Below are 26,917 nucleotides of genomic sequence, written 5' to 3' on the forward strand. Positions count from 1 at the left end.
TATAAAAGTAATTTACTTTTTTGTGTGCAGATTTTTACAGAGCGCTGTGTCGTTTTGTATTGCACCACACTTGATAAGTGCTTTTTTCGAGCTTAACAAACTTATTTTAAATATAAGTACATACTTTTATTATCGTTTCAATGTGAGCATAAATATTTAAAAAAAAAGATGGAGTTATTTTATTTTAATTTAATTACCATATGTAATTTGTTCATATATACTTTATTAGTAATATTAAAATGTTTTCGAGTAAGCAATGGCGGTTTTTTATACCTATGCAGAGAATTTGTGTCGACCATTCCAATTTTTTTTTTTAAATTCTGTTTAATTATTATGTTAATTTTTCCACAATAGATTTCATTGAAAAATTCAATAACAAATAACGAATAATAGAACTAGTTGTTTAAAAACCATGTATATAGTGATTGGAATATAACTCTTAAACTGTTAATTAACTATACTCGAAAAGTCTTACAGAAAATAGCATTTTAATATGTCTATTATGTATACCTTACAAAAAATTACCAAAAATATATATTAGAAATTTATTTCTGTATTCAACGAGTCACCATCATATAACGGATGCAAATCAATGCCATTGCTCTCCTAGAATACGCTAGATATATATTTCCAGAAATTTTAAAGATTTTCTAAACATAATAACTTCTTTAAACCCCCACTGATGTCGATTAAAACTGACATCTATGTAACAGGTACGTAACTAATTTTCCAGAAATTGTTTTCTAACCATAAACGAGATATAAGTACGGTAGGCTAGATACAGAAATATTTTTCATAGAAAGTGGTTCAGCTTGGACATTGAACTTCCGGATTATTAAAAGCTTTTTAAATTCGAAGTCAATGCAGTAAACACAACCGCTCTCAGATGCCAGATTTTTTTTTATTACTACGTATTTTCAAACACAAAATAAATTTTCAAAATTCCACCGTCTTGAAATGAACTTTTTCGTGGCATTACTATCTTCTATGCTATAGTGGACATCGGGTGTTAGAAATGTTCAAGAACAGCAGCCAAACTTGGAAAAATGATTTTACCAAAAAAGGTTGCATATAAAAGTTGTAGAGCTAAAGCAGTTGTATGAACTTTGACCTCCTCATAAAAAACTGACAATTTTTGTCCTAAACAATTTTTCGAGAACTCAATAGATTTGGTATAAATCGAACTCGAAAGTACGAAAGACAATCAAGCTCGAACTCGAACTTGATTGTCTTTGCATTCGTTTTTCAACTTTTCAGAAGTATAGTCTAGTTTTTGCAAAATGTTTCCGAAGCTTTATTTTCATTGTCTTTTTTGCTTGTGGATCAACCTATTTTTCTAGAGCTTTTCTGTTTCTAGTTTAGCTGATGTTCCGGAACATTTCTATTACCCGGTATAGAATTACATTTAGAAAAAGAATCGAATTAAATATAATTTATATTACGAACCTATTGATAAAATGTTAAAAGTACCTGAATTACGTAGGTAGGTATATCAAACAATGTGTGTGCTTTATTTTTTATTTATTTATTTTTAAATATATGCTTTTTGTATGTAAAACTAAATCGTTAAAACGTTATCACAAATTAAACATACATTAACATAAAACAAACTGGTACATGACTAGGGTAAGTCTGAGGGCTTTAGCATTAGCTTATATACTAGTATAACACATATATAGTTGCTGCAATAATAATATATTAATTCATACATATATTATACAGTGATGGGAAAAAGTTTGACAAGCCCCCATTTTTCTTTCAAACAATTCAAGACAAAGGGCTGAAAATTAATACTGTGTCCAAAAAATAAGGTGACATTTATTTGAATTTAAACTGCGCGCGTTTGTTGTGCATTATGAATTCCTTCCGCCCGGCCAAACAGTCAACAAGGAATATTAGTTGAACGTTATGCGTCATTTATGCGTAACGCTATCCGCCTAAAAAGGCCGGAATTGTAGAAAGACAATTCATGGTTTTTACACCACGATAATGCACCATCCCATACTGAACTCATAATTCGTGATCATTTCGTTTCAAACTCAACCCATATCGTTCCGCAACTATCGTATTCACCTTATCTGGCGCCGTGCGACTTCTGTCTGTTCAGCCAGCTCAAAAGACTGCTCCGGGGACACCGTTTTGATACGATATAGGAGATTCAAGCCGCAGCGAAGACGGAACTGAAGGAAATCCCGGGAAGTGACTACAACCAGTGTTTCGAAGATTGGAAAATTCGTTGGCATAAGTGCTTTGCCTCGGGAGGGGATGGACTACAGTGCAGCTCACAAAACGTCCGTAGGGGAGGAAAGGAAGGCAAAGTACGTTTTTTAAATTAAATCATGAGGAGTTAAGATGAAAACAACGGACATTACAAAGACAAGAAGTCCATGGCTCGTCATTTCCACATAAAACTGAAACTGAACTTACTTATTTCATACCAAAACTGACTTATAAAAATAATTGAGTCGTACCGAATTTTTTCGTCTTAAACATGAACCATTCCCCGGTCGATTTTAAAAGAAGCATATGTTGGCCCCTATTGCGTCTTCTAAAGCGGTTGTGTGAGTAAAATTATAGATACGTGTTTAATGATCTTGAACTCATAAAAATTTTAGTCGTTTAGCTTGAACCGTATTTTGAGGGTTGCCAAACTTTTTCCCATCACTGTATATATTTCAAATGTAATATTATTACATTTTTAAATATGTACTTTAACCATGTAGTATTATTATTCTTGAATTTATTTTTCAAGTAAAAAATTATATTTATTACAAGGCGTGGGGTGGATATAACTCTTAAAGTTCAGACCAATCATATTTTGTTAGAATATTGTGTTCACAATATTTTACTACTTTGATTATTATGAAAAATATTCTCATTTCATTAAAATAAACATAAAAATTCTGTATTTTTTGATTGCCTCCCACCTTAGAGTACAAGATATATTTCTCAGAAAGCTTCATTATTAGATAGTTAAAATTGACAACTGCTCATTTAATTCATTTTTGATTTTCGTTCGTAACAAAATTGGACCATAATAATAATACTTATCCATGTAAGTGCGGGCATTTTTCACTGTATTATAAAGTAATATAAAAGCAGTGTAGCTACTTCAAAGCTCCAAGGTATTAAAAAGGTCTTTGATTTCGGTTTTAGGGTGAAAACAATAATGTACTTTCACAAAATTAATAATATTCAACATTTATTATACTTTAAATTCAATGTAAATTAATGCATTTTGAATGTAAAAAAAAGTATAAAGGATGTTGAAATTGTAAATTGAGCTTTTTATGCGTGAATGTAATTTCATGTATGTACTCAAACAGCATACTTAATTTTTTATTTCAATTGATACAGAAGTTAAAACGTTTACCATATTCATAAAATTATAATACTGAGAGCAGGTACATTATTTTTTTTCTCAGAGAGTAAAGTAAATAATACTTATATAATAATTTCTATGTGAATGGATTTGGAAATTTCTATGTGGATTTATAGACCGAGAACTTGTAATGTGTCAAATTTATGGAAATGCAGTTTTATTTTATTTTCATGATTTTTGTCTCCCATATACGTTAAGGAAAACATTTTTTATTGGTAAGAGTTTTTCAAATGTCAGAACGGTTGGAAAACAGCTTTTTTTTGCCTCCATTTATATTTACACTTATGAAATTCTGCAATTTTTTGTCGTGAATTGGATTTATGGCAGATGGTGAGCATACTAGCTAATCACACTAGCGGTCTGTGATATAGAGGCAGATGGAAGCTGGTTTTATGGTATTTAAGTAAACAAATAGGTAAAATTTTATTTCAGAACATACTCATCACTTTTCTTAGCCCTCACATTACTTTCTACCGTAGCACTAACGTTTTTACCAATCTATGGATAACTAGAATCGGCTCAGAATTTGCTTCGCTCGCAATATAGTGTAGAAATTGGACCTAGTCTGTAAAAATTTGAACTTTATTTTATTAAGAATAAGATTTACAAGTGAAATTTACGGTTAGTTTGGAACCTTAAACTCGTACTTGACACATATCTAAGAACACTCTCCATTAAATTACCTTCTTTCTTAGATCCTTCTCCAAATTGAATCGATTTGGAGGATCATGGCCTAGTTTTTACTTGTTTCGGATACGGAAACCTAAACTCGCACTTGAAACATAGCTAAGAACACTCTCCATTAAAATATCTTTGAAACGAAACAAAAAAATCAAAATCGGTTCATTCGTTTATGCGCTACGATGCAACAGACAGACAGACAGACAGATACAAATAGTGGGCCAACTTATAAAACTCCTTTTTTTGGTTCGGGGTTAAAAAGCAATAATTGGAAAAAGTCTACTATTAAGTTGTAAGAACATTGATTGATTATTTTAAAGTGTTTTTTTGACCTATGATTATTATACTTTACGCATGCGTATTCTATTTTACTTGAGTCAAAATCGTACAATATTTCAAATTCATAACGGTCATATTTACTAAGAAGTGGAATAAATAATTATTTTACCAAAAACACTGACTCTATTTTCCATAAACTGAATAACGATTGAAGCTAGTTCTCTAAAATTTAGAAATGAACCAATTTTATTGATTTGATTGAAAATCATATTCTTTACAGTATTAATAAATTCATTAAAATTTCAATGATTTGTTCTGTTATTCATTTCTAATTAAGTGAATTAAAACTTCTTCAATAATTATCATTTATCCGGCTTTAGAAAATGTACTTAGATAAAATCTATAAATAATTTCAATTTTACCTATATATGGGAGATTGATGTGTCTTTGATTACAGTAAATATTTTTATGAGTTTTAAAAACTATATATAACAAGTTATTGTAAAGATATCAAAAATTCGATAATTTTGCGATTTTTATTAAGAATATGTAAACGTATTTTCAATTTTTTGATCTTTTTCCATCGATTTTCTCCTTTAACATAATTTTACAAGTGTTGGATATCCATTCTCCTGATTGTTTGCCCTACGGTAGGCACGAAGGACACACTAAGGTTGTACAGCCCATTGTGATACCATAGCCTATCGCCGGTAAATAAATTTTGTTTTCATATGGTTACTGTCTTATAAATAGCAAAATATTTCAAGAAACTAAAGAGAGATCGATGATAGAGATTGTCAATAAGGTACAACACTTTTTCTAATAGGGTAAATTCTATACTTATACCCTTTCAAATAATTAATTCATCATAAAATATATTTATATAAATGATTAATTAATTAAATATTTCAATATGTAAAAGGGTTTGATTGAGTGAAACATTATTTTAAGTATTTGTTTTAATAGCTATGATTAAACTTTAATATTATCATTTTGTGTGCGGTATGTTTGAGTAAGTATATAAAATGGGTAACACAAATTTTAATCACATTTACTTTTAATCTGATCTTACCTTTTCAATAATCCGAGTAATTGGTCCCTGATAAAAAGCAGCGTGAAAAATAAAAAAAACATTAGTATTTAATAACCTGCTAGAAAAATATTTGTTTAAAACATTTGATTTAAGTATAATAATTTGTAATATTTTCACACGACCGTCATTCAAAAAATTAAAAGATAAAAATTTCTTTTCGTTATTTAAGTTTTGTTCTTTTTTTTTTTTTTTTTTTTTCTTGATATAAGTTAAAATTCTGTGTATATTTATTATCTAAAAAACACAAAATGATTCCGCACAAACTTCTATCCCCGCTTTTCGTTGAAATTTATTATAAAATTTAAGTAAAATTGTTTTTGCGTTTTTACCAATTAAAATTTTGCACCTGTAAAATATTGCTGGGTACGATTGCGTATCGATTCGGTCAAAATAGGTGTAAGTCAAAATTCGTTTCAAAGCATATATAAATTCTTTTTTCCACTACGAAAGCTTTTTGGGTATAATGCGGGTTCTAAAACGAATTTCAAAATATAAATAAGATTGAATTGATATAATATTAAGATCAATGAACTCAATATTCGAATTTTCCCTCCAATTTTGCAACCTTCTGTCTTTTATTGTTTCGTAAAAACTGTTCTGTTAACTGTAAAAAAAAGAGTTATTTTTTCTATTCCTGGGGAATTTCGCTAAGCTAACGCAACTCCATTTTTTTCTTTGATTTTATAGGATTTATGTTCCACTAAAATCAAATTTAGCACAGACATGTATTTGACTGAGATAAAATGGACACAATTTTCATTATTTCGAAAATACACCCGCTGCAATGTTTAAAAAAAAGTTTTTTACACCGATCTGATAAACACGATTTTTCGCTTACCAATACTAATAGAACATTTTTCTAGGAAGAACATTCTATGTTAGTTTTTGTGTTGATAACTTTCTTTTGTATATCTGTATATGTGCGGGATTAAAGATTAAATACGATAAGGAAATAATAGCGTAGCTAAGCATTTCATGTATGTTTTTTGTCGACATTATATTATAGCCTATATTCTGTTTCCCTTACATATAAGTTACACTATCTACGGACAATATACTCTCAATTGTATATACTAGGATGATTATATTTCGAGTTGATAATAAAGTTGTTACTTGAAATCACACTTACAAAGAAGAAAATAGAAGCACAAAAAATGTAGCAATAACATTTATTATCTGATATCTTTTAATTTAAATTGTTATCATCAACCCTATACATTTGCTAGACAAAGAACACAAATAAACATTTCTAAGAGAAACGAAACGAATAAAATCTTATGTTACAAAGAACATCATACAACTTCTGTTTGACAATAGTTAAAAAATAATATTTCAAGTTTTATCCCATATGTGGAAAATATCACAGAAGTAAATCTTTTAATAGGTTCCAGAATGATCCAGAACGTTTCTGAGACAGATAATGCTGAAAAATTATCCAAGAATGAAATGGAAAATTCCTTTGTTCTTATTTATTGATCATCAAATCTGAATACACTGCCGATATAGTTGAGAAAATAAGACTTTACAGGTATGAATTTAAAAGTATATTCTCCGATTTTTATATCACCGGGCGCAAACTGTCGTATGACGATGTAGAAAAGCCAGTTTAGTCAGAAAGTGTGGTCTTTTAAATTAATGTGCGCGAGTGCCTTTACAAGTTTGTAATATCGTAATAGCCAATCGTGCTAAAAATCATGTTTCATTTTTCACTTTTTCTAACCAGACTGACTTTTTTCTATATCTTCATACGAACAAAATGCGCCCGGTCTCGAAGGTATACTTTTAAATATCAAGTGTTTGGTCTTTTTTCCGTTTTAATACCTCGATTAATATGGTTGCAAAATATGGAAGAATAGTAATACCTTCTGAGTGTCTGTATAAGCCTGGAATACAGCAGACTTAGTTCTAGAGTGGATCAGTATTAGCAACAGACAGTCAAAATTTATTCAAACTTTTTCAGATTGCATGAAAAATTATGGAAGTCAAACTAACAAAAACATGAAAAAATTATTTTTTACGAAAAAAAAAAAATTCTTAATAACTTTTTTCACTAACATACAAAAGTAAAAAACAAAACTTTGCGCTGCTGAAAAGAATAATTTGATGATAATCATCTTTATTTCACCGTTCACTGTTGTAACTTCACATTGGTGGTAAAAAAAATTTACATAATTTTGTGTTTTTTAACAAATTTTAATTTTTTTTGTATTTTTTCTCCGGTGCTAAAAGAAATGTTATAAGTAATATTTTATATTTAAAGGTTTAACTGATATTTTCTCTTCACGTCTTTCAAGAGTCTCATTTGGGCACTAATTTAATTTGCACGTTGGAAATAAATTTCGTTCAAACGAAAAAACTTGTCTGACAATTTTTACGTAATCAAATTATTAAAACGTTAATGAATCGATAAATTCGATCAGCCGGTGCACAATTTGCTTTAGGAAATACAATTAATTTGACCAATAATATCAGCGTGTTTGACATCTGATGAATTTTTTAGCGTCAAGTAAGTTTATATATTTTTCAAAAATTAATTTTTTATTAATCTTTGTTTAGTGGCTTTGATGTAACAACAAAAACTTTTTCTAAATTCTACTTTCCACTATACTATAAGGGATGATTTAGCTTTTGAGTATTATACTCCAAAATATATATTGTGAGATTTTTGGTAATATGATCACTTAACGGTTAACGGCATGTCGATAATAATTTTTCAGAGACTTTTTATTTAATACAGCTACTGCATTTTTGATGTTGCTTTATGGCACCAGCAAACACTTCATCTGAATTCTATTTTCCATTACACTAGGGTGCATTTAGCTCTCGTATATTAATATTTCAAAGTATGTATTAGGTGATTTTAATGGTATATTACGGTTAATGACATAACGGTAATGAATTTCCAGAGATGTTGGTGCCCAGATTTCATAGTTTTATACCATTTTCAATTTTTATATTCGTACCTTATCGTGTTGTCTTTATTTCTTTACTTTTATCTATACAATTTTATTAATTATTTTTGATTATGTTAAATAAAAAAAAAAGTTTTGTAAGATATAGCTTGAAATAAGAAAAGAATAATAACAATAATAATTACGAATAAAGCAATGATTCTTAAATTATCAGCTCTTAAAACTGATAATTAATTTTATTATTAACATGGTAATAATTTTTTACAGTATTCAATTCATTTAAAACATTTGTATTTCAAAAATGTACTTCATAAAAGTTATTTTTTTTTTACACGAAACTTTTTTTTAGTTCAAAGTTTTTTTTGTATTGTAAACCTCTTCAAAACTGTTTATTAATACTAATATTGCTCTGATGCTATAGCTCTTCTTATTTGGATAAATATAACGATATAGCCATTAAATTCCAGGATAATTTCAGGAATAATAAACGAGTATCCTAGTAACAATTTCAGAGGCCAAATATTTTTACTTAAAAATATTCCGTGGCATAAAAATCATGAAATATATATTCCAGGCACAAAAGATATCCTTCCTATTTTTACTCAATGACAGTAACTGGGTGCCGCAGATACTCAATTTTACTGGGCTCAAATAAACTATACGTTTTAAGTTTCAGTAGGTTGCGTCGCTTCCGCAAACTGAGAAAGCGTTTCATTGATTTCTTATGATTGAAGGATTAGAGGTTATATTTTTCTATAAGGTTTTTTGAAGTTTAAACTTTATTTTGGCCAAATAGATACGGTTATTTTTCTGATAGTCGGTGTATAAAACAGCATGATTACACACTCAAAGATTGGTTAAATCCATCAATAATAATTTATATGACTAAAAACAACACTTGCTTTTCTCTGTTTTGGCTAAAAATAGTGATGAGCACCAAGATCAAAACGACGTTAGTTTCACTGTCTTTATCTTACGAACTTAGGCTTGAACATCTCTCTGTGTCTTACATGTTGGTCTTGGTTCTTTTGTAATTAACTGATTTTGTCTAACATACTTGGTATTGTATCTTCAAGACTTCAAACAAGACTTGCAAGACCAATGAGTAAGACAACGATGCCAAATCCATTACACTAAGTTCGTTAAACACAGATACTAAAATCCAGACTTGGTTTTGGTGTTGGTGTTGGTCTCGCTCATCACTAGCTGAAAACAGCGGCATTATCTGAACTCTCTATTCGTGGGGATTCACCTAATATTTGACTATCTTTTGAAAATTTTAAACATTTATGCAAATGAAAACGTTTTTCCCAAAGCACTAGTAAACGAAAAAATTTCACTGAAAATATCATTAAAAAATTTATAACACCAAATTTACTTTAAAAAAAAATCGTTATTTGATTTTCACAAGATGTCTTCGGTAATAAATATCAAATCTATGTAATATATGTATTCAAACCTATATTATGTCTTATCATCATAATGTTTGAACTAAACCCATAATAAATTTAAGCAAGAAGAGTTTAAAATACCTTTTATGGTTATCATTTATGGTTGAGTGTTGTATCTTGGTCCTCAATTAAAATTGATACGTGTTTAAAAGACAATTCTTAAAATTAAGTAACGGAAAACGTATACTCTTATGGCACCACTACTCGTACACACTATGTGATGATTATGTACTAATCCTAATTTACCTTGGATCATCTCCACTAACTGTACCGAAAAGAATTCACTTTTTACTCATTTTATGAACTCAGAGATAATAAATATTTTTTACTTAGTGGCCTATAACAAAGAACAAAATAATGATAGTATTAACGGTTTTGTTTATTCAAAGTATGACAGCGTTTCTTTAAACTTTACCTCCTAAAAATTTTTGTGTTTAAAACTTAAATAAGGCATATAAAGTACGCTCTTGTAAACAGTGGTTTAGGTAGAATATGACTGAAGACAAATAACACAATTGTCGATTTGTATTTAAGGAAAAAGTGATAGCAAAATTGTTATACTAAAATCTTTTTTTACTAAACAATAGGGTATTCTACTATATTTGAAAAAGTACTTGTTGATTTTGCTATTAAAAAGCCACCAAAGATTTATTTCGGAAAAATACACACGCTTTCTTGTCAAAAACGCGGGCAACCAATTTGGTGACGTAATATCGGTATCATTATACGAAATAACACAGATAAGTTTGACAGATATATTCATAGACAATTAATTATAATAAATATAAATATTTATTATCGATGGATATATTATACCCAGCTGTCTACTCTGAACTAACTGATGGTCTATGGTTCATACCGATATGACATCACATAAGGGCTTTCCCGCGTTTTAGGTCACGTTATAAAAATTACGATTTTTAATTTTAATATTATAAAAGAAAAATGTGCTTTTATGACTCGAAATCAGAATATTTAAGTATATTTTTACAAAAATTTTAACTTTTTTCAAATTTCATAATTTATTTTTCACTACGGAAAGTACCCTATTTCTTGTTAACTAGAAAACAAAAGAACATTGACAACATTTGTTTCGGTTGCCTTCTGTTTAGTAAATTTCGTTAAAAAATAGGTTTTTTAAGACGTAATAAGGGTGATCCAGGGTACATTTCGATCAAGGTACAACACTTCTCCCCACATATAACACCATATTCGAATTTGGACTACTCTCCCATATAACATCCTCACAATCTGTATTCACATTTTGTTTGTTTTAGTATTCAGCTGTGTGTATATATACTTAAAGTTAATCTTTACAAAAATGTCACTGTCATCCTTTTTGGTTTCACTGTTTTACATTTAAGAATATTTTATTTTTGTCACTTATTATTTTTCAACAAATTGTTTTTGTTTATATGCGATAATGGTAAGCTCTTATTGATTGAAGATATTTGAACGAAATGATGAAAATGATCATCCTACCTACTTTGAAAAAATGGCAACATCACTTTTTTTTTGAAATTAAAGTAATCAGAAAGTCATTTACTGGGTACATAACATTGCTGAAAATTCGGTAAAGTTTTATAAACTTTTCAAGATTGTAAGTTTAATAAATATGGTGGAAGCGCAAATAAACAAACTGAACTATCCTATTTAGTGTATACCTACTAATTTAAATGCGTTTCCACCATTTATTTACTGCATTCCTAAAGACATTTATTTACTTTATTTTATATCAAAAGCTGATCTGAAATAAAATTGTAAATAGTTGGTCGGTTACTATGGAATTCCAATTTCGCTATAAATGTTAGTGGCGGGGGGGGGGGGGTAGTAAGTGATTTTAAAAAGGATTTAAGAAAATTACAAAATTGTATTTTTAAGGGAATTATTATAAATTGTATTTTTAACTAAATTAAGTAGATTGTATTTTTTCAAAATATATTTTGAAAAAAATAAGATAATAGCAGAATTTCATAAAAAAGAAGAATTCAAGAAAATAAATATTTTGCAACTGAACTCAAAAATAACTTTAGAAAGAGGACATCTAGTCAGGTGTTAAGCACATTCCAAAGGATTTGAACCCCTTATTGCCGGTTCCATTCTTTCAGTGCTTTAACTATTGGTAGTAGGTTAAGATGATACACTAGTTCTTTCTTCCCGAGACTTTTCTTTTCAGGGAAATTCACAAGATAAAGTAATTTTCTTTATTTATTTTACGAATTTTTCCTGTCTTTTTTATGTTTTTTAAGAGAGTCAAAAAATAACTATGGTAAAATTGATGGGTTTTTTGCTTTACACCTTTTTCAGAATAGTACTTGTATATTCTGTTCTATCCTGTATATTACAAAGCATAACGAGTCTCTGTGTATCTTTCCGTTAGTACAATGATCAAAATTATTTAATGAACCACTGTTCCAATTGACGTTATTTTAAGTTTCTTTTACATTTTTCTGATAATTTTTTAGGGAATTTTGTTATAACTAACAATAATGTTTTTTTTTTCGTCAAATTATGTACTGAATCTTTTATGTATATTAAATTCCATTTATATTAAACTTCTTCTCCGAAATTAATTTGCAATTAATGCAAAATCATTTTTCGTTTGTTGTTTCTTGAATCATTCAGTATTAGGTATAAGGCAACATGAATATTTTTAATCAATATATTATAAATAAATTGTGTCTGTATTGAACCGAATATGGTTTGTAAGAAATTTAAACTCATGGGAAATTTACACGAACAACACAATTCTAATCTCATTCAATTTCTGATATTTTGTGTATATCTGTGTATAAAAAAATAGTAATTTACATTTTCACTATAAAGTGAATTTTACACCAACGAAAATGAAAACAACAATATATAGGTACTTATCATACGTAACGACTATATATACTGTTACATAGAGAGATTTTATAGTGAACATCTGGTAGTAGTCAAGTGGAATTAATAAATAATGTATTGATTAAATTATTTTAAAAAAATTATGAAAAACAAATACTGAATAATCAATAAGTTAACTTACGCATGAATAGAGATAAGTATCTTTTTTATAAGTAGAAAATTGTGTATAGTCCTATAAAATGAAGATTTGAAATACCATCAAAACGGAAGCCATGGAAATGTTTTAATAGGAAATTTTGATATCTACATTTTTTTTTTTAAACTTTTTTCCATATCTTCGTATGTTTTCGAGATATTTTCAAAAAAGTGATTTGTGGGGGGGGTACTTTTTAATGTTTTTCTAACCCCTTAATAGAATTCAATAAATTTTAACTATATATATTTCAAATTTATGTCAAAACCAACTTCTATTCATAAATGCAGGCTTCCGTTTTGATGGTAGTTTAAATCTTCATTTTATTCGACTAGTATGGTAGCCCCCATTTTAATGCACAAACTTGTAATTACCTCTATCTAGGGAAAATTGCTCAAGCTACCAATATTCCGCTTTTCATTCTTTGTTTATTCTATATATGTAGTAATAAAGACATAAAGTTTTCTATCCGGTTAATAGTTTTCAACAGATCTTTACGATTAGCAGTTTCTTAATAACAATAATACCCATTTTCAGTCATCATATAAACCAGTCGGTGTATAAACTTGTCCAGCCCGTATATTTGAGTAGATATTAAACATTTTATTTTACACTTTTTTTTTTTCAAAAAGTTTTCACTTTTAGTAAAAGTGTTCAATGAAGTAAGTTTATTTCAATGTACTTTATACAGAATTCATGTAAAATTATGTAATTATTAGCATTATTCTTTAAGCACTTCAGAGAAAATGTAGATGAAATGAAAGCACATCACTCATTATTAACAAGATACGTAGAGTGTTTTATTCAGTGAAAAACTTGAAAATAAGAAGAGCTATACATTATTTAGTTTTTTACAAATTTTTTCTTTATTTTGAAGATATTAATGAAAATGCTAATGATTTATTACCTGAATATTGAATTTCATGGCCAAATAAAATATGTGATAAGATTTTTTAGCACATCTCAAACTAATCTTCGATTTAAATAAAAATTTCCGAACTTATAAAAAAATAATAATAAAATAAAATTTCTGTAGCATTAGACAATAATAATTATGGAGGTACACATATATCCTATATTATGGAGTCAATTCTCTGAAACATTCAATTTAACCATGAAATCCATCATGATTTATAGCTTCTAATGTACTTTAGCTGGTTACCACAGTGGGCTCTGGTCCATAGTTGATAGGCCATCTGTTGTATCAAGATTATCAAAAACTCAAGTCAAGGAAAAAGTCAATTGTTCTCCAGGATTTTTTTCTAATGGATTTTTTTTCTTCAAATAATAATTTTTTGGGTTTTATTTTCAAACGACATTAATTTTTTCGATTATTTTTCTTGATGTTATTTTTGTAAATGTTAATTTTGCTTTATTCTTATATTAATGAGGTGTTAAGTTAATTACATATTTACTTACAGCCTTTTTCGCATTTCAAAAGAACATGAATAGATTTTTTTTAAATAAAGTAAAAAGATAAACGTATAATAACAATAAAATTAATAAAAATAGGTTAAGAGTGTGTAATATTCACATAAAAAGGTTCCAACGTATGACTTGTGAGTAAAGAACAAGTATAATGTTCATATGGAATGTTTTACAATATAAAATATAAAGAAGCTACATTGTAGTTCATGGATATTTCAAAATATACAATAAAAAAATTCTTCTTAGGGGAAATATTTCACGAAAAAAACCTCTAAAATTATTTAACTAATTATAAGTCCCGCGCTCCCATTATTAAGATCGAATGGTACTACTAAATCATTTAGAGCTAAAATGGCCGAGCGGTTCGAGTCCAGGCAAACGCAGTGTGAACAATTATAATTAATGAGGGCGGTAGAATTGATCATATTGTCGTCGTTTGGATAAGAACGAACTAATCGATTCAACCCACATCATAAATGTAATTGTAAAATAGGAATGTAATTTAATAAATAAAGATTAACAAATAAAGATGTGAGTGGCCTCTGTTATATAACCTAGAAACACGGAGGTTAAACCCCATTATTGTTTTTATTACTAAATCATTTTTCTAATTTTTAAATTACATGGTGTGAAACTTAGAAGGCGGAGAGTACATTTTTTTTTTCTATTGGAGCTTTTATTTTACGTAATATTCACGTGGCACAAGAATTTTCCATTACATTTTTCTACTCATAAAGACCAAATCAACCATCCAACCAATTCAACGAGTAATATGTTTTTCAAAATATAATTTTTTGTAACACCGGTCATGGTGAAATTATAATGGTTCCTTTTTGAATCTTTGATGTCGGAACCCTAATAATGCCATTTTAATAATAGTATCTATGTACAATAATTGTAAAGAAGGACATTAAAAGATTTAACTTAACAATACCTACATTACTGTTCAGTTAAAGCCATTAGAGTAGTAAAAGTAACAACATTAATGTATTAATACTTACATTTTGTGTTTGCTTCGTATTTATTTCGCTTATCTCCTTCATTGGTTTTGTACCATTATACCATGTAACATTAGCAGCAGGTCGTGCTCCCCGAACATTGCATTCTAATAAAACATTTGTACCCTTTACTACGTGCTTTTCCACGCCAGTTAATTTTATATCTGTTGGTCGTACTGAAAATCAAACATATAACACAAAGTAAATATTAAATTAAATTAATTCGAAAATATCAAAAGATTTTCTATGTCTATCTATCTACAGAGAGATGTATTAGAATAGGTATTAATATAGGTAAATATATGCTTTGTTTCCAGGTATAATAGGACTTAGCTGGATGTATTTTAAATTCGAAATATATTTTATAATTTTTATTGAAAGGTTTATACGAGAAAATTATAAATTCTAACTGGATTATAAATTTTTTTAATTGAAATATTTACATCTGAAATAAAAATATGTTGACTAATTTCTTAAACAGGACTATCTTGAAGCTACGACCTTCTTTGAAATTTTCTAAAATAAATTAAATTCGTTTTTTTATTGAATTTCAGATTTAAATACTTTTTATTGAGTATTTTTTGTTTGTTTTCGTAGTCTTGTTCACTTGATAAATGCTTAAAGAAGCTTTTTTTTCCCATATATACTAAATTTTGAAAATTTCACTTTTCTGTACCATTTAAAAAAAAAAAAGTTTATTTTCTACTTAAAAGCATCTTCTGTTTTTTAGGAAAGCATTTTTACGGTTTTTATACCATGTATATTTGAATTATACATAGTACATTAAGTTTAGTCCCGAGTTTGCAACAATATTGATGCTATAAACAAAATTTTGGTATAGGTGTTCATACATCTAATAATTGGTCCATTTTCTTCTGTCCTGCCATTCGTCTCTGAGAACGATAACTCAAAAACGAAAAAAAGATATCAAGCTGAAATTTTTACAGCTTAAAAATAATAGAAGTACTGATATTTAATACTATAGGTATTTTAACAATTAATTCAGACAATTATTTTTACTAGTTTTCACATATTTTATACATCAAGGGTGTTATTCGTACTTTGCTCTTAAACTATGATATTAAAGTAGATTAATATCTAATTAAAATAATTTAATTTATAATTTAGCCTTAATAACATGTTTAACGAGGTGTGATGAAAAAAAAATGAAATATTAGCGTTGATAACGACACAACGTGGGCATAAAATAATAGGTATAAATAATAAGTATTGATTTAAAACAACACATTATATTATACAGAATTCAATTGTTTTGAATTAACTAATTAATTTTTAATACTAATTGGATAAATCACAAATATCGACATTTTATTATAATAAAATATTGAGTAGGTAAAAGTTCTGTATTACTAGAATAAATTGATATTTAAAATACCATTCAAAATCAGCATTATTATTATTATTATTATTATTCATATATGATTATTAAATATTAATATAATACGTTATATATAAAATACAATTTATTTGTAAATAATATGTATGTTTTATACGTTATAATAGCTGATGCTCGCGACTTACGTACGCAAACTCTGTATAAAATCAAGTATGTCTAGAGGCCCCAATCTTTTACCTTGGCTTGAAGATATCAACTTTACAAAACTTTTACAAAACTATAAAATTAACTAACTTTGTTTCATCGGCCCACTCCACTTCTATATATAACAACTTCTTTGAAGTGCATCTATAACTGCATTTATGCTTTTTATAATACAGTTGTAGTTGTATACACATCAAAGAAATTGTTATATATTTATAAAATGGTTTTTATTTAAAAGAGAATATAGATCAAGTGACTATCAGGTATTACATCTATTTTTACTGCATTCTTGTTATCCCAGTACAAGAGAGTCATAGCACTCAAAAGGCCTAGTTTTATCCTGTTTTTAGAGCATTAATTGAAGGCGTTATATTAAGAAACATACTGGAACACACGAATATAATGGTAGAAATCAAACAATTCCCATTGAATAAGATAAAACAATTCTTGTCACAATATTCCTTCTAAGTGATAACTACAATGAGTTATCGTTGTCCTCTCGAAATATGCAGTTGCCTAATCAATGAATATTTACGAAAAAAAAAATTGGTTATGTAACTGAAACTTTTATAGTTACACATTCAACCTCCCAGATGATGAATGTTAATTATTTTATTCTAATAGAGATGTGTGCTTAAAAATGAAATGCACGCCTACTATGCAAGAGTTACTGAGATCAATACCCGGCACTTGAAAAACAGTTTTTAAAGAGAATACAAATACATAAAATGAGATCAATTCTTGTTTATGTGATTTTATATAACTTTACTAATTATCGAAGTTTCTCGTTTCTTGATAATAACAGCAAAATTTCAATCAGATTTTTACTTACGAAAAATTGTTCACTAAAAAATATCTTCGATCGTACTTACATACATGCTTAAACACAGAAATGAATCTAAAAGTGGTGTTTATACATTTTACAGGTTATAAAACGTATGCCGAAAATTTCTTTAGCTGTTTTCTAGTTTAGTATTAGTATTTATATCTAGTCTAGTATTTTTTTAGCTGTTTTCTAGTGATGCACGCACATACAAAAATCTTTTTTAATAATTATATAGATAAATATATGACAGACATCATATATTATAAATAATATAACATATACTGATACTGAATTTATGAATGCATTTATCAATTGTTTTATTTAAATATGGACTATTAGAATTATCAGACTATTTTGAATAGTAATGAAATAAATAGTCAATCATATCAAATTAATAATTGGGTATGTTTATAACAGAGATCTAGTGTAGAGCTGAAAGTTTTTTTTTGAATATTATTAAATTAAATATGATGAACGAGGGTACATATTTTTGATCTAGATTCAGATATCTTTGTGAAAGAAACAAATACGATAAAAAAATTTTAATTTTTGTTTATTCACAAAGACACAAAAATAATAATGTTCTAGTAATTAAAAATTTACTTAGTAGACATGAAAAAATAATAATCGAACTTTTTTGTCATCATCTCGTTATGAGCAACTTAAAACGTCTGTTTGATAAAATAATTCGCCAAAAAATGACAATTATTTAAAAAAAAATGCCACTATGAAACTGTTTTTAAATTTCCTTCTTGACATCTTGAAGAAATGATAAATCTTTCAATTCGCTCGATTTATGCATTTTAGCCTGACTTTAGTTTTTACTACTTGGTCACAAAAATTTAAGTCTAGTCAGTAAAGAAAATGTTTTTGTAAAAATCTTCAGATTTACATAATTCTAAAACTTTTTCCAAACGTTAAACTAAATCTCAAGACACCTTGCATTCAGAAATTTCAATCAATAAATCAATCAATAAGCCCTCTACCCAGAACTTCCATCTGTTTTTATTATTTGGAGCTCTTCAAGCTTTTACAAGAGTCATATATGAGTGACTTATAAGAAAAATAATTTTCCATTTTTTAATTTGTTAAAAGTTAGTCCCCAAAACAGTATTTTTTATTTAAATTTATTATTTGAAACATAACATTAAAATGCATTGCCACCCGATTTACATATGTGTGTAAAATGTCATCTAAATCGGAAACCAAAATGGATTGCAAAATTCCAGAACATGCATGCATACAAGTGAAATTAAATAAAGAAAATAAATATAATTCCTTTATTATTATTTGCAAACCTGTTGTGTTGCATATTTATTGTGTTCGAGAAGCAGAATAATGGAGAAGAAAAACATCTTAGGCGAAAGTAACTTCTACAGTTTTAGAATTTGATGTATTATTAAGCATGGGATAGGATTTCGTTTGTTATCTTTTTGCAAGATATAATCCTGCAATATCTACACTGCAACCCTTCCTCCTCCCTATAATACCTAAACCTGTATTTCCTACATTAAAACTCTTCACACATACACACTTATATCCCTACATATTTTGAAAAGGTTATTTTAATCAGGTGGATTATCAAATTTGAAAATATCAATATGTAGTGGAATTTCGGAGTGAAAACAAAATACTTTCTACCTATTATTATTTTAGAAAATTAATATAAATATTTATACTCCTAAAAATTGAAATACATGTCATTAATAAAAAATGAAGATTATTAAACTTTCCATTAATTTTGTAATTATAAGTTCAATTTAAATTTCATTTTTCATAATATTACACCTTCACTGATATTTATTTGCGATAATTACTATTGATTTTATGACATTAACATCTACTATGCTATATTTAATAGTCTTCTTCGATAACAATATTTACATAATTTTTTATGTTTTCATTCTTTTTTTTTTCAATATTATTATCTATCCGTTCTTGAAATGACATGAAAAAAACAAAAATAAATAAATTTAAAATTTGTGTATGAGTATGACTTTGAAAGTTATCTACAGCACTGTGTTTTGAATTTAAATAAATCAAAATTAAACTGTCGTTGAAAAATGAATTTTTGGGAATAAATGTGGAAATAAATCAAAATCTTATAGCTGTGAGTATATATTTGAAGTAACCTAACCCACTTCCACTAAGTAGTCAAATCTATCTTTTAACTTCGGATGCTTATATCTGGCTTAATATTTGCCTGAGGATGAAAATTAAAGCAGCATTAAGAGCCTTTATATATGAGAATCCACAAAGTGAGTCACTCGAAAATATCTGTTTTTATTTGTGAATGTAATGCTATTTTTGAACAGGTCTTTACAAAAAGGGTATAATTTCATCAAAGATTTTTCAACTATGAATATAACGACTACTATAAGCCATGGCACATATACTTTATGTCAATATTTTGAAGCTTAAAAGTGTGCTAACTGAGACTTTTGATCTTTGCCGTCAAGACCAATTTGAATGATGCATATCTTTTGTATATTATAATCAGTAATTACTATTTCAATAAAGCATATATTAGTACTAAGTATTATTAGTATTACAATATATCTGTTGTATGTGCTGGGTGCATTAGGTATTCTATCTGTACATACGAATAACATAATATGTAATGCTTCATAAGTTAATTAACAAGTTTATATTATGTAATATATATATATAATGTTTTAATGGTAAGATTTCAAAAAAATAATCCATATGAACGAATTTTCTTAACCTAGTGTTCCTATAGTGACAGGAGATATACTTTTGGCACAGACGTTTATCCGGTGAAAAAAAAAATGAAAAAATTTAAAAAAATAAAAATAGAGTCAGTAAAAATCTTTGGGGGACTTTTTACTTACAGTAGACTTTTATAAAATTCTTCTCCATTACTTTTATTGTAAGAAACAGTTTACCAATTGTTTCCCAGCTGTTCAGTTATTTTGAGAGGTTCTATGCATCTCCTTCATGCGTTATGTCTTTTAAGGTAAACTACTGCACTTTATTTATTTCAGCAACTCATAAAACATCATATACTGATTGGTAGACGAATTTTCTAGCTGTATTTCGCAAAATAATCATTTCCACAGAGCTTTATTGTAGATATAATAATTTTTTAGAGTTATATGAGAAATACGCATTGCCTATCTACAATGAGAAGAGAATTACAGTGAGATTTCAAAAAATTTTAAAACGCGTAAAATATTAACTGCTGCTCTTACAACCCTGTGATTTGGCGAGCATAATACATGCGTAATTAAATTGTTATCCAATACCAATCAGATTGATCAATTAAAACAAAAACAAAAAACTTACTTAAAATTGTGCATTATGATATTTGACGTGTTTTAAAATTGCCTTCATTATGGAACTAGATTCAGGCGCTTATAATTTATTACATTACCCATAACAAATTTAAAATTTGTTGGAAAATTTTACCATCCTAACATAAAAACGCTTGAAAAATTAGTTCTTGTCAAGTCCTTGAATTACTTAAGTTAAATCAAGAGTTAAAAAGTTAATTAAGGCAAAAATTGTTTTGTGGAATCAAATCCTCAAAAAATCTGGAAAACTGTAACAGAATCATTACAAACGAAGAGGATGATAAATTAGCCACCATGGGTGCATGTATTCCGATTAAAAGTCCAGAATCATCTCTCGGGATGCGGAAAATTTTAATAAAAATAAAAATAGACAAAAGGATAGTACAGGAGTCTAACCACTTGGGCAAACATTAATTAAAGTATTCATAAAAAAAGTCTTCAGAGCGTTTGTAACTGGGGATAGACATTGTAGTCTTACTTAATAAATATGTGCATAAAATCAGTTTTACTGGGAACGATATTTGCAGATTTTGCCATAAAGAAGAGGAAACTGGAATACGCATTTTCTATGTAAATGTGAAAACCTCTCTCTCTCAGACGACACCATCACATGTTGACTGACTGATGTCTCAAGTGAAATAAATGAAGTGTTGCCCAGGAATATCGTAAGGTTTTTTAGGGCTATAGATATTCATATTCGAGACAAAGAAGGTTCAATAGATATAAATATTATTCAATAGATATTAGCAGTACAATGGATCTTATAAGATTTGTTCCTTACTTACTTTACGCGAGTTATATCTTATGTAACACAAACTGGCTCATTTTTGCATAAAATTTTACAACAAAGAATAGGATGAATACTTCATCATAATACAAAACAAATAGTAATTAATACATTTACTTAATCAAACAATATCAAACAAACACAATAATATTATACTAAGCACGTTTCATTTATTTTAGTATTCATCATTTGCGATATGCATTCCATTCGTACATACCCGTATTAGTTAGTTATGCTTCTAGCTCAAAACATTGTTTATTATAGTATCATTATTGTTGTGCTAGTATACAGACTGTAAGTATATGGATCATATTATTTATTACCTTTACAGAGAAAATTTGAAATATATTCCATTCTAAAATTTTCAATTTCATGCAGATCGTATCTTCTTCAGAGTGAATGGTATTCCATGTTTCCAAATAAAACTTATATTCACTGAAATTCATTCAAATATTTTTAATATCTGTATTAAAAATATTTGTTATCAGAGCCGCATGCACAAAGCGCCGCTCTTGACCAATGGGAAAAAATACCCTAAGTTTCTTCAGCTAGTTTGGATACAATAAAATACATATACAATTTGAACTGAAGAGAAAAATTCCACGCCAATCTTTTCCATCGATGCTATATGCTTAAGAATTCGTCATTATTTCAGAACGCGCATCAATCATTATTTTAAACTGATACGTTTGGTTGAGAAATATGTTTGTGAAATTCATAAGTATAAAATTTTTCTTTTCCAACATTTTACGTCATGTCTAAGATCAAATTCACATGTAGGTACGCAAAAATATTTTGATCTTTCTGTCAATTGCCGTCTCCAAAATTTGCCGCCTATTGCCATGGCCCATGTGACGCATTATTTCAATCCAGGCCTGCATGAAATATAAACGAAATTCCTTCTTTATTTTTGAATAACTATTACAAAATGGTTCATTAGTCTAGCAACGTGTTTATTACTGCGGTTTTTTTTCACATATCAATCCACTTATATAGCTTTTCAAACCAGGTACGTGAATAAATATCATCTTTCATCACTCCTTTGTGACACTGGCGTAGATCATCCCCAGTTGATCTTCTAGCTGACATTTGGTTAGCTTGAATAATTAAATTTGAATGATGCAGGGTTGGAGATATGAAAAAGATGGTTTGAAAAAGGGGCTATAAACTTCTAAGATACGATCACTCCATGAGCAATATACAGGCATGAGTTTCGTAGTAATTTTTAAACCTCACAGATGGCTTGAGGAGAGCAAATTTCTTGGGATCACCATAAATTGTTAAAAAAAAAATTTAATACGGAGTCTAAACATGACAGAACTGTAACAAGTTTTGGCATTCTCTCTATTTCAAGCCTGTCAAGTCATTAAAAATAGATTCTATGCAACTTTTCTAATAATTTTTTTGATATCTCAAACCATCTCTGGCACGCGGCAAAATTTTAAGAATTTGTTCTATTTGTCAATTTATAGTAGGCTGAGTTTAAGGTTCCGGTTTCGGTAAAATATCTTAAAAAATGTGACCCATCTTCCTGTATAACTATGTGATATTCCTATAAATGACGAAAGTGTGAGTGTGTCTTCATCTTAAATGCAACACACTGTGGAATGCCTAGAATGCATTTTGTTCTTCAATTTTAAGTGGCATACAAATAAGAATTAATATCTCAAGAAGTCATAGATTATACACCGTTGTGTGTAGTTTCTAGATGGTGAGATATAAAGCATTTTTCATTGCTTTCTTACTAATCTCTCCCCAATTTCTACCACCCTCCAAAAAAATAAATTGCAAGGTTTGGCTAAATATTGGATCTTAACAATGGTACTATAAGAGTAACTGAAGACAGAAAAGAACAACTATTGAAAATCTATTGATAAATATTAAGTACATACTAAAAATAAACGATCAATTTTTATGTGATACCATTTTTAACAACGTTTTAAACGATTTTTCTGTAAAATGTTTTTCACTTCTATGCAATCTATAAATATTCACTAAACATACATAAAAATTTGTTTTATGTAAATGAGTACAACATTATATGTATTTATAATGTATTGGTATGTTACACATATACCTGTATATTGTCAAACATAAATTAAACATTTGAACAAAATACGTTATGTTTGCATAACGTACTTCGGTACTACATGCTAATGTACTGGGTGTTTCAAAAATTTGGATATATACTTTTTTGTATAAATTAATATTATTATTGCAATAAATCATATTATATTATGGGATGATTTTTTTAAAAGTTTCCAGTTTCTAAAAACGGATTGTAACGTTAAATTAGTGAAAACAAACAAATGACTGAGTTAATTATTGAAATGCTATGTATAGATATTGTTATAATTACTCTGTCACGTTATACATACCTACATGTTACACATATAAAACTGATATTCCTATATAATACATACTATACCTAATTTGCACTCTCACGGGTGAACAGTGATGTTTACGAAAAATGTTTCAAACAAAAGTTGTTTATTTTTTTATAAGGAACATTTAAACTTTTGTTCTGTCTCTAACGGTTGACAAGATGGGTCCTACGGACCCAAGACCCAATTGATCTATGTTGCTAATTTACTAGCTCGACTTCACATTTTACGTCCTGAGTACCTATGCTGTAAGAAATTCAGCTTGATATCTGTTTTCGTTTTTGAGTTATCGTGTTCACAGACGGACGGACGAACAACCGAAAATGGACTAATTAGGTGATTTTATGAACAAATATACCAAAATTTAATTCGTAGCATCAATAATCTTAAGCTATACAGACTTGGGACTAAACTTAGTATACCTTGATATATAGCATATATACATGGTATAGAAACGGTTAAAAAGAAGATTTTCATATTTTCGGGGGAAATTAAAATGAGTCTAGTTTTATTTGTCAAGAGCGAGAACTGACTATTTTTTGTAGCAAATTCAGATTCTTTTCCCTTAAAAACCCCTTCTTTTTTTGCTAAGACTCAATTTTTGGTATTTGAATTTACCGTTAAGGGCAGAAAATGTAGAGGAAAAAAATTTTATAAACAAAAAATACATGTTTTGCGATAAAAAATAAGAACCTGTACAAAAATTAATATTTTGAGAATTTGTTTGATACAAATTTTCTTGGTGGATCCTTTTATCCAGAAAACATTTGAAAACAGTTGATAAAAAATTGAGGTCTAGGAAAAAAATTGAAGAAAAAATAAGAGATGATTTTTTAAGGTAAAGATTCAGAATTTGCTAAAAAAGTGTTGATTCGTTTAAAAATACCTAGTTAACACTTGTTTCACCAAGAAGGCACCATTTGGAAAATAAAATTTATCTCTATAAAAATCTTTCTTGAGAATTCAACCCCTATCGTTCCATTCGCGCCACTCTGTATACACATTTCGATAAACGTATTAGATGTCATGCATTTATATTACATATAATACTATAAAGTAAATGGAATGTATCGATTAATCAGCCGATTATTACAATTGGTCATGCAGAATGTCAGCTAATTGTCCGGAATTTGATAGGAGATAACATTAAATATATATACATATAATGTTTTTTTTTATACATTGGATTATTGTTATGGCTATGAACCGTTTAACATTGTAAAAAAATTGGTATGTAATATATAGTGTGTCCCCGAATAGAGGAAACTATACTATATAAATGATCTTATTTTCATTAAAAAAAAAAAACAAGTCATTCTTTATAAAAATTTTTTGCTAATTCTGAAAAGTATGTAGGCATATTTAAAACTTCTAAATAATGTACAGGGTAGCCAAAAAACTGAAATTACTATTTTTCTTTTTGGTAAACTACCCTTCCTTTTTATAAGTTGACAAAATGTTATTCAAAAAACTTGCTCGCAATTAACAATTTATGAATCTATACAAAATATCAAGAAAATCCGTGTACTTTAATTATAGCATCATTTTTTAGAGTGTATTTTTTTGTGGACTAGGTTAGAAAATTAAAAAGAAAATTAATAAAATTTTATCAACTTATAAACAGGATGGGTAGTTTACAAAAAAAAAAATAAATATTGATACCAATTTTTTGGTTACCTGTACATTATTTAGGAATTTTAAATATTCCTACATACTTTTCAGAATAAGCAAAATTTTTATAAAGCATGACTTTTTTTCTTAAAATGCAAAATAAGAAAATTTACAAGTATATAGTTACCCCTATCCTGGGACACACTGTGTAAATTAATATTTAAAACAAACACCGATTGAAAAAATTCTACTTGGTAGAAATTGTAGCCTTTTACTAAACTCTCATTACGATTTCATTGATTGATTCTTAGAAATTTGCAACAAGTTTGTACCCTTAATAAAAAACCTATCCGACGGGTCTAATTATTTGAAACTGTTGGAACTCACTAGTATAAAATTGTTTTAAAGAGATAAATATTGTCTTCGTTATCTATTTCAGAGGTTTCACCAGAGTTTTTTTGTTGGTGGCCTAATGATTAATTATTTCTTTTATATTTCCAATGGGTATAGGGAATATTTCCAATGGGAACTTCATATTGGAATCACAGGAATATTCTAGAGTAGGAATATTCATATTTTAAAAAAGTGCTCTAATTTAATATTGATTTTGCTCAAGAATATAATAATTGGCAGACAAGTGTTTTCTGAAAACGTTATTATTATTAGTTTTCTTATCTTTATGAGTTTGGTTATTATTTTTTGTAATGTTGTTTTGTACAAACAATAGTTGAACTGATAAAAACAAATTTACATAGTTTTAAACAACACTACTAGTCTACATAATTAACATAAAACTACAAATGAATATAAAATATTATTTTAAAAAATTGTACTTATATAGACCGTGAGATCATAATAAAGCGAGAGCAATTATTTCTGGTTTGCTTTTCAAAGGTTTCATATTTTCCCAGAATTCCACCATAAGTCCGAAAGCAATAGCTCCATTTCCTTCGGCAATTCGCTAAAAATAAAGCCATTATTTTATTGTTTCCAATTATTATTATCTAATTATTATAATTCATTATTTTAATTTAAAATTAGTATAATAATTTTATTTATTTACAAATTATTTATTTAAGTAGTTGTGAAAGTAAATGAGCAACATAGGCCAATTGGACCTTGGGTCCGTAGGACGCATCTTTTAAATCTTTAGAGATAGAACTAAAGTTTAAA

At 28.0% G+C, this 26,917-nt stretch overlaps 1 protein-coding gene across 1 annotated transcript in view; it reads right to left on the reverse strand.

The window, feature by feature from the left end:
• LOC123292624 (hemicentin-1) overlaps positions 1-26,917 on the reverse strand; it is a 963,326-nt gene that overhangs the window by 58,400 nt on the left and 878,009 nt on the right. Inside the window, exons 6-7 of the mRNA XM_044873338.1 lie at positions 15,265-15,437; positions 5,415-5,441 (exon numbers count right to left, since the gene is read on the reverse strand). Coding sequence (XP_044729273.1) covers positions 5,415-5,441; positions 15,265-15,437 — 200 coding nt within the window. The remainder of the gene's footprint in view (positions 1-5,414; positions 5,442-15,264; positions 15,438-26,917) is intronic.

Source organism: Chrysoperla carnea, chromosome 2 (genome assembly GCF_905475395.1).
Source record: "Chrysoperla carnea chromosome 2, inChrCarn1.1, whole genome shotgun sequence".
Lineage (NCBI taxonomy): Eukaryota > Metazoa > Arthropoda > Insecta > Neuroptera > Chrysopidae > Chrysoperla > Chrysoperla carnea.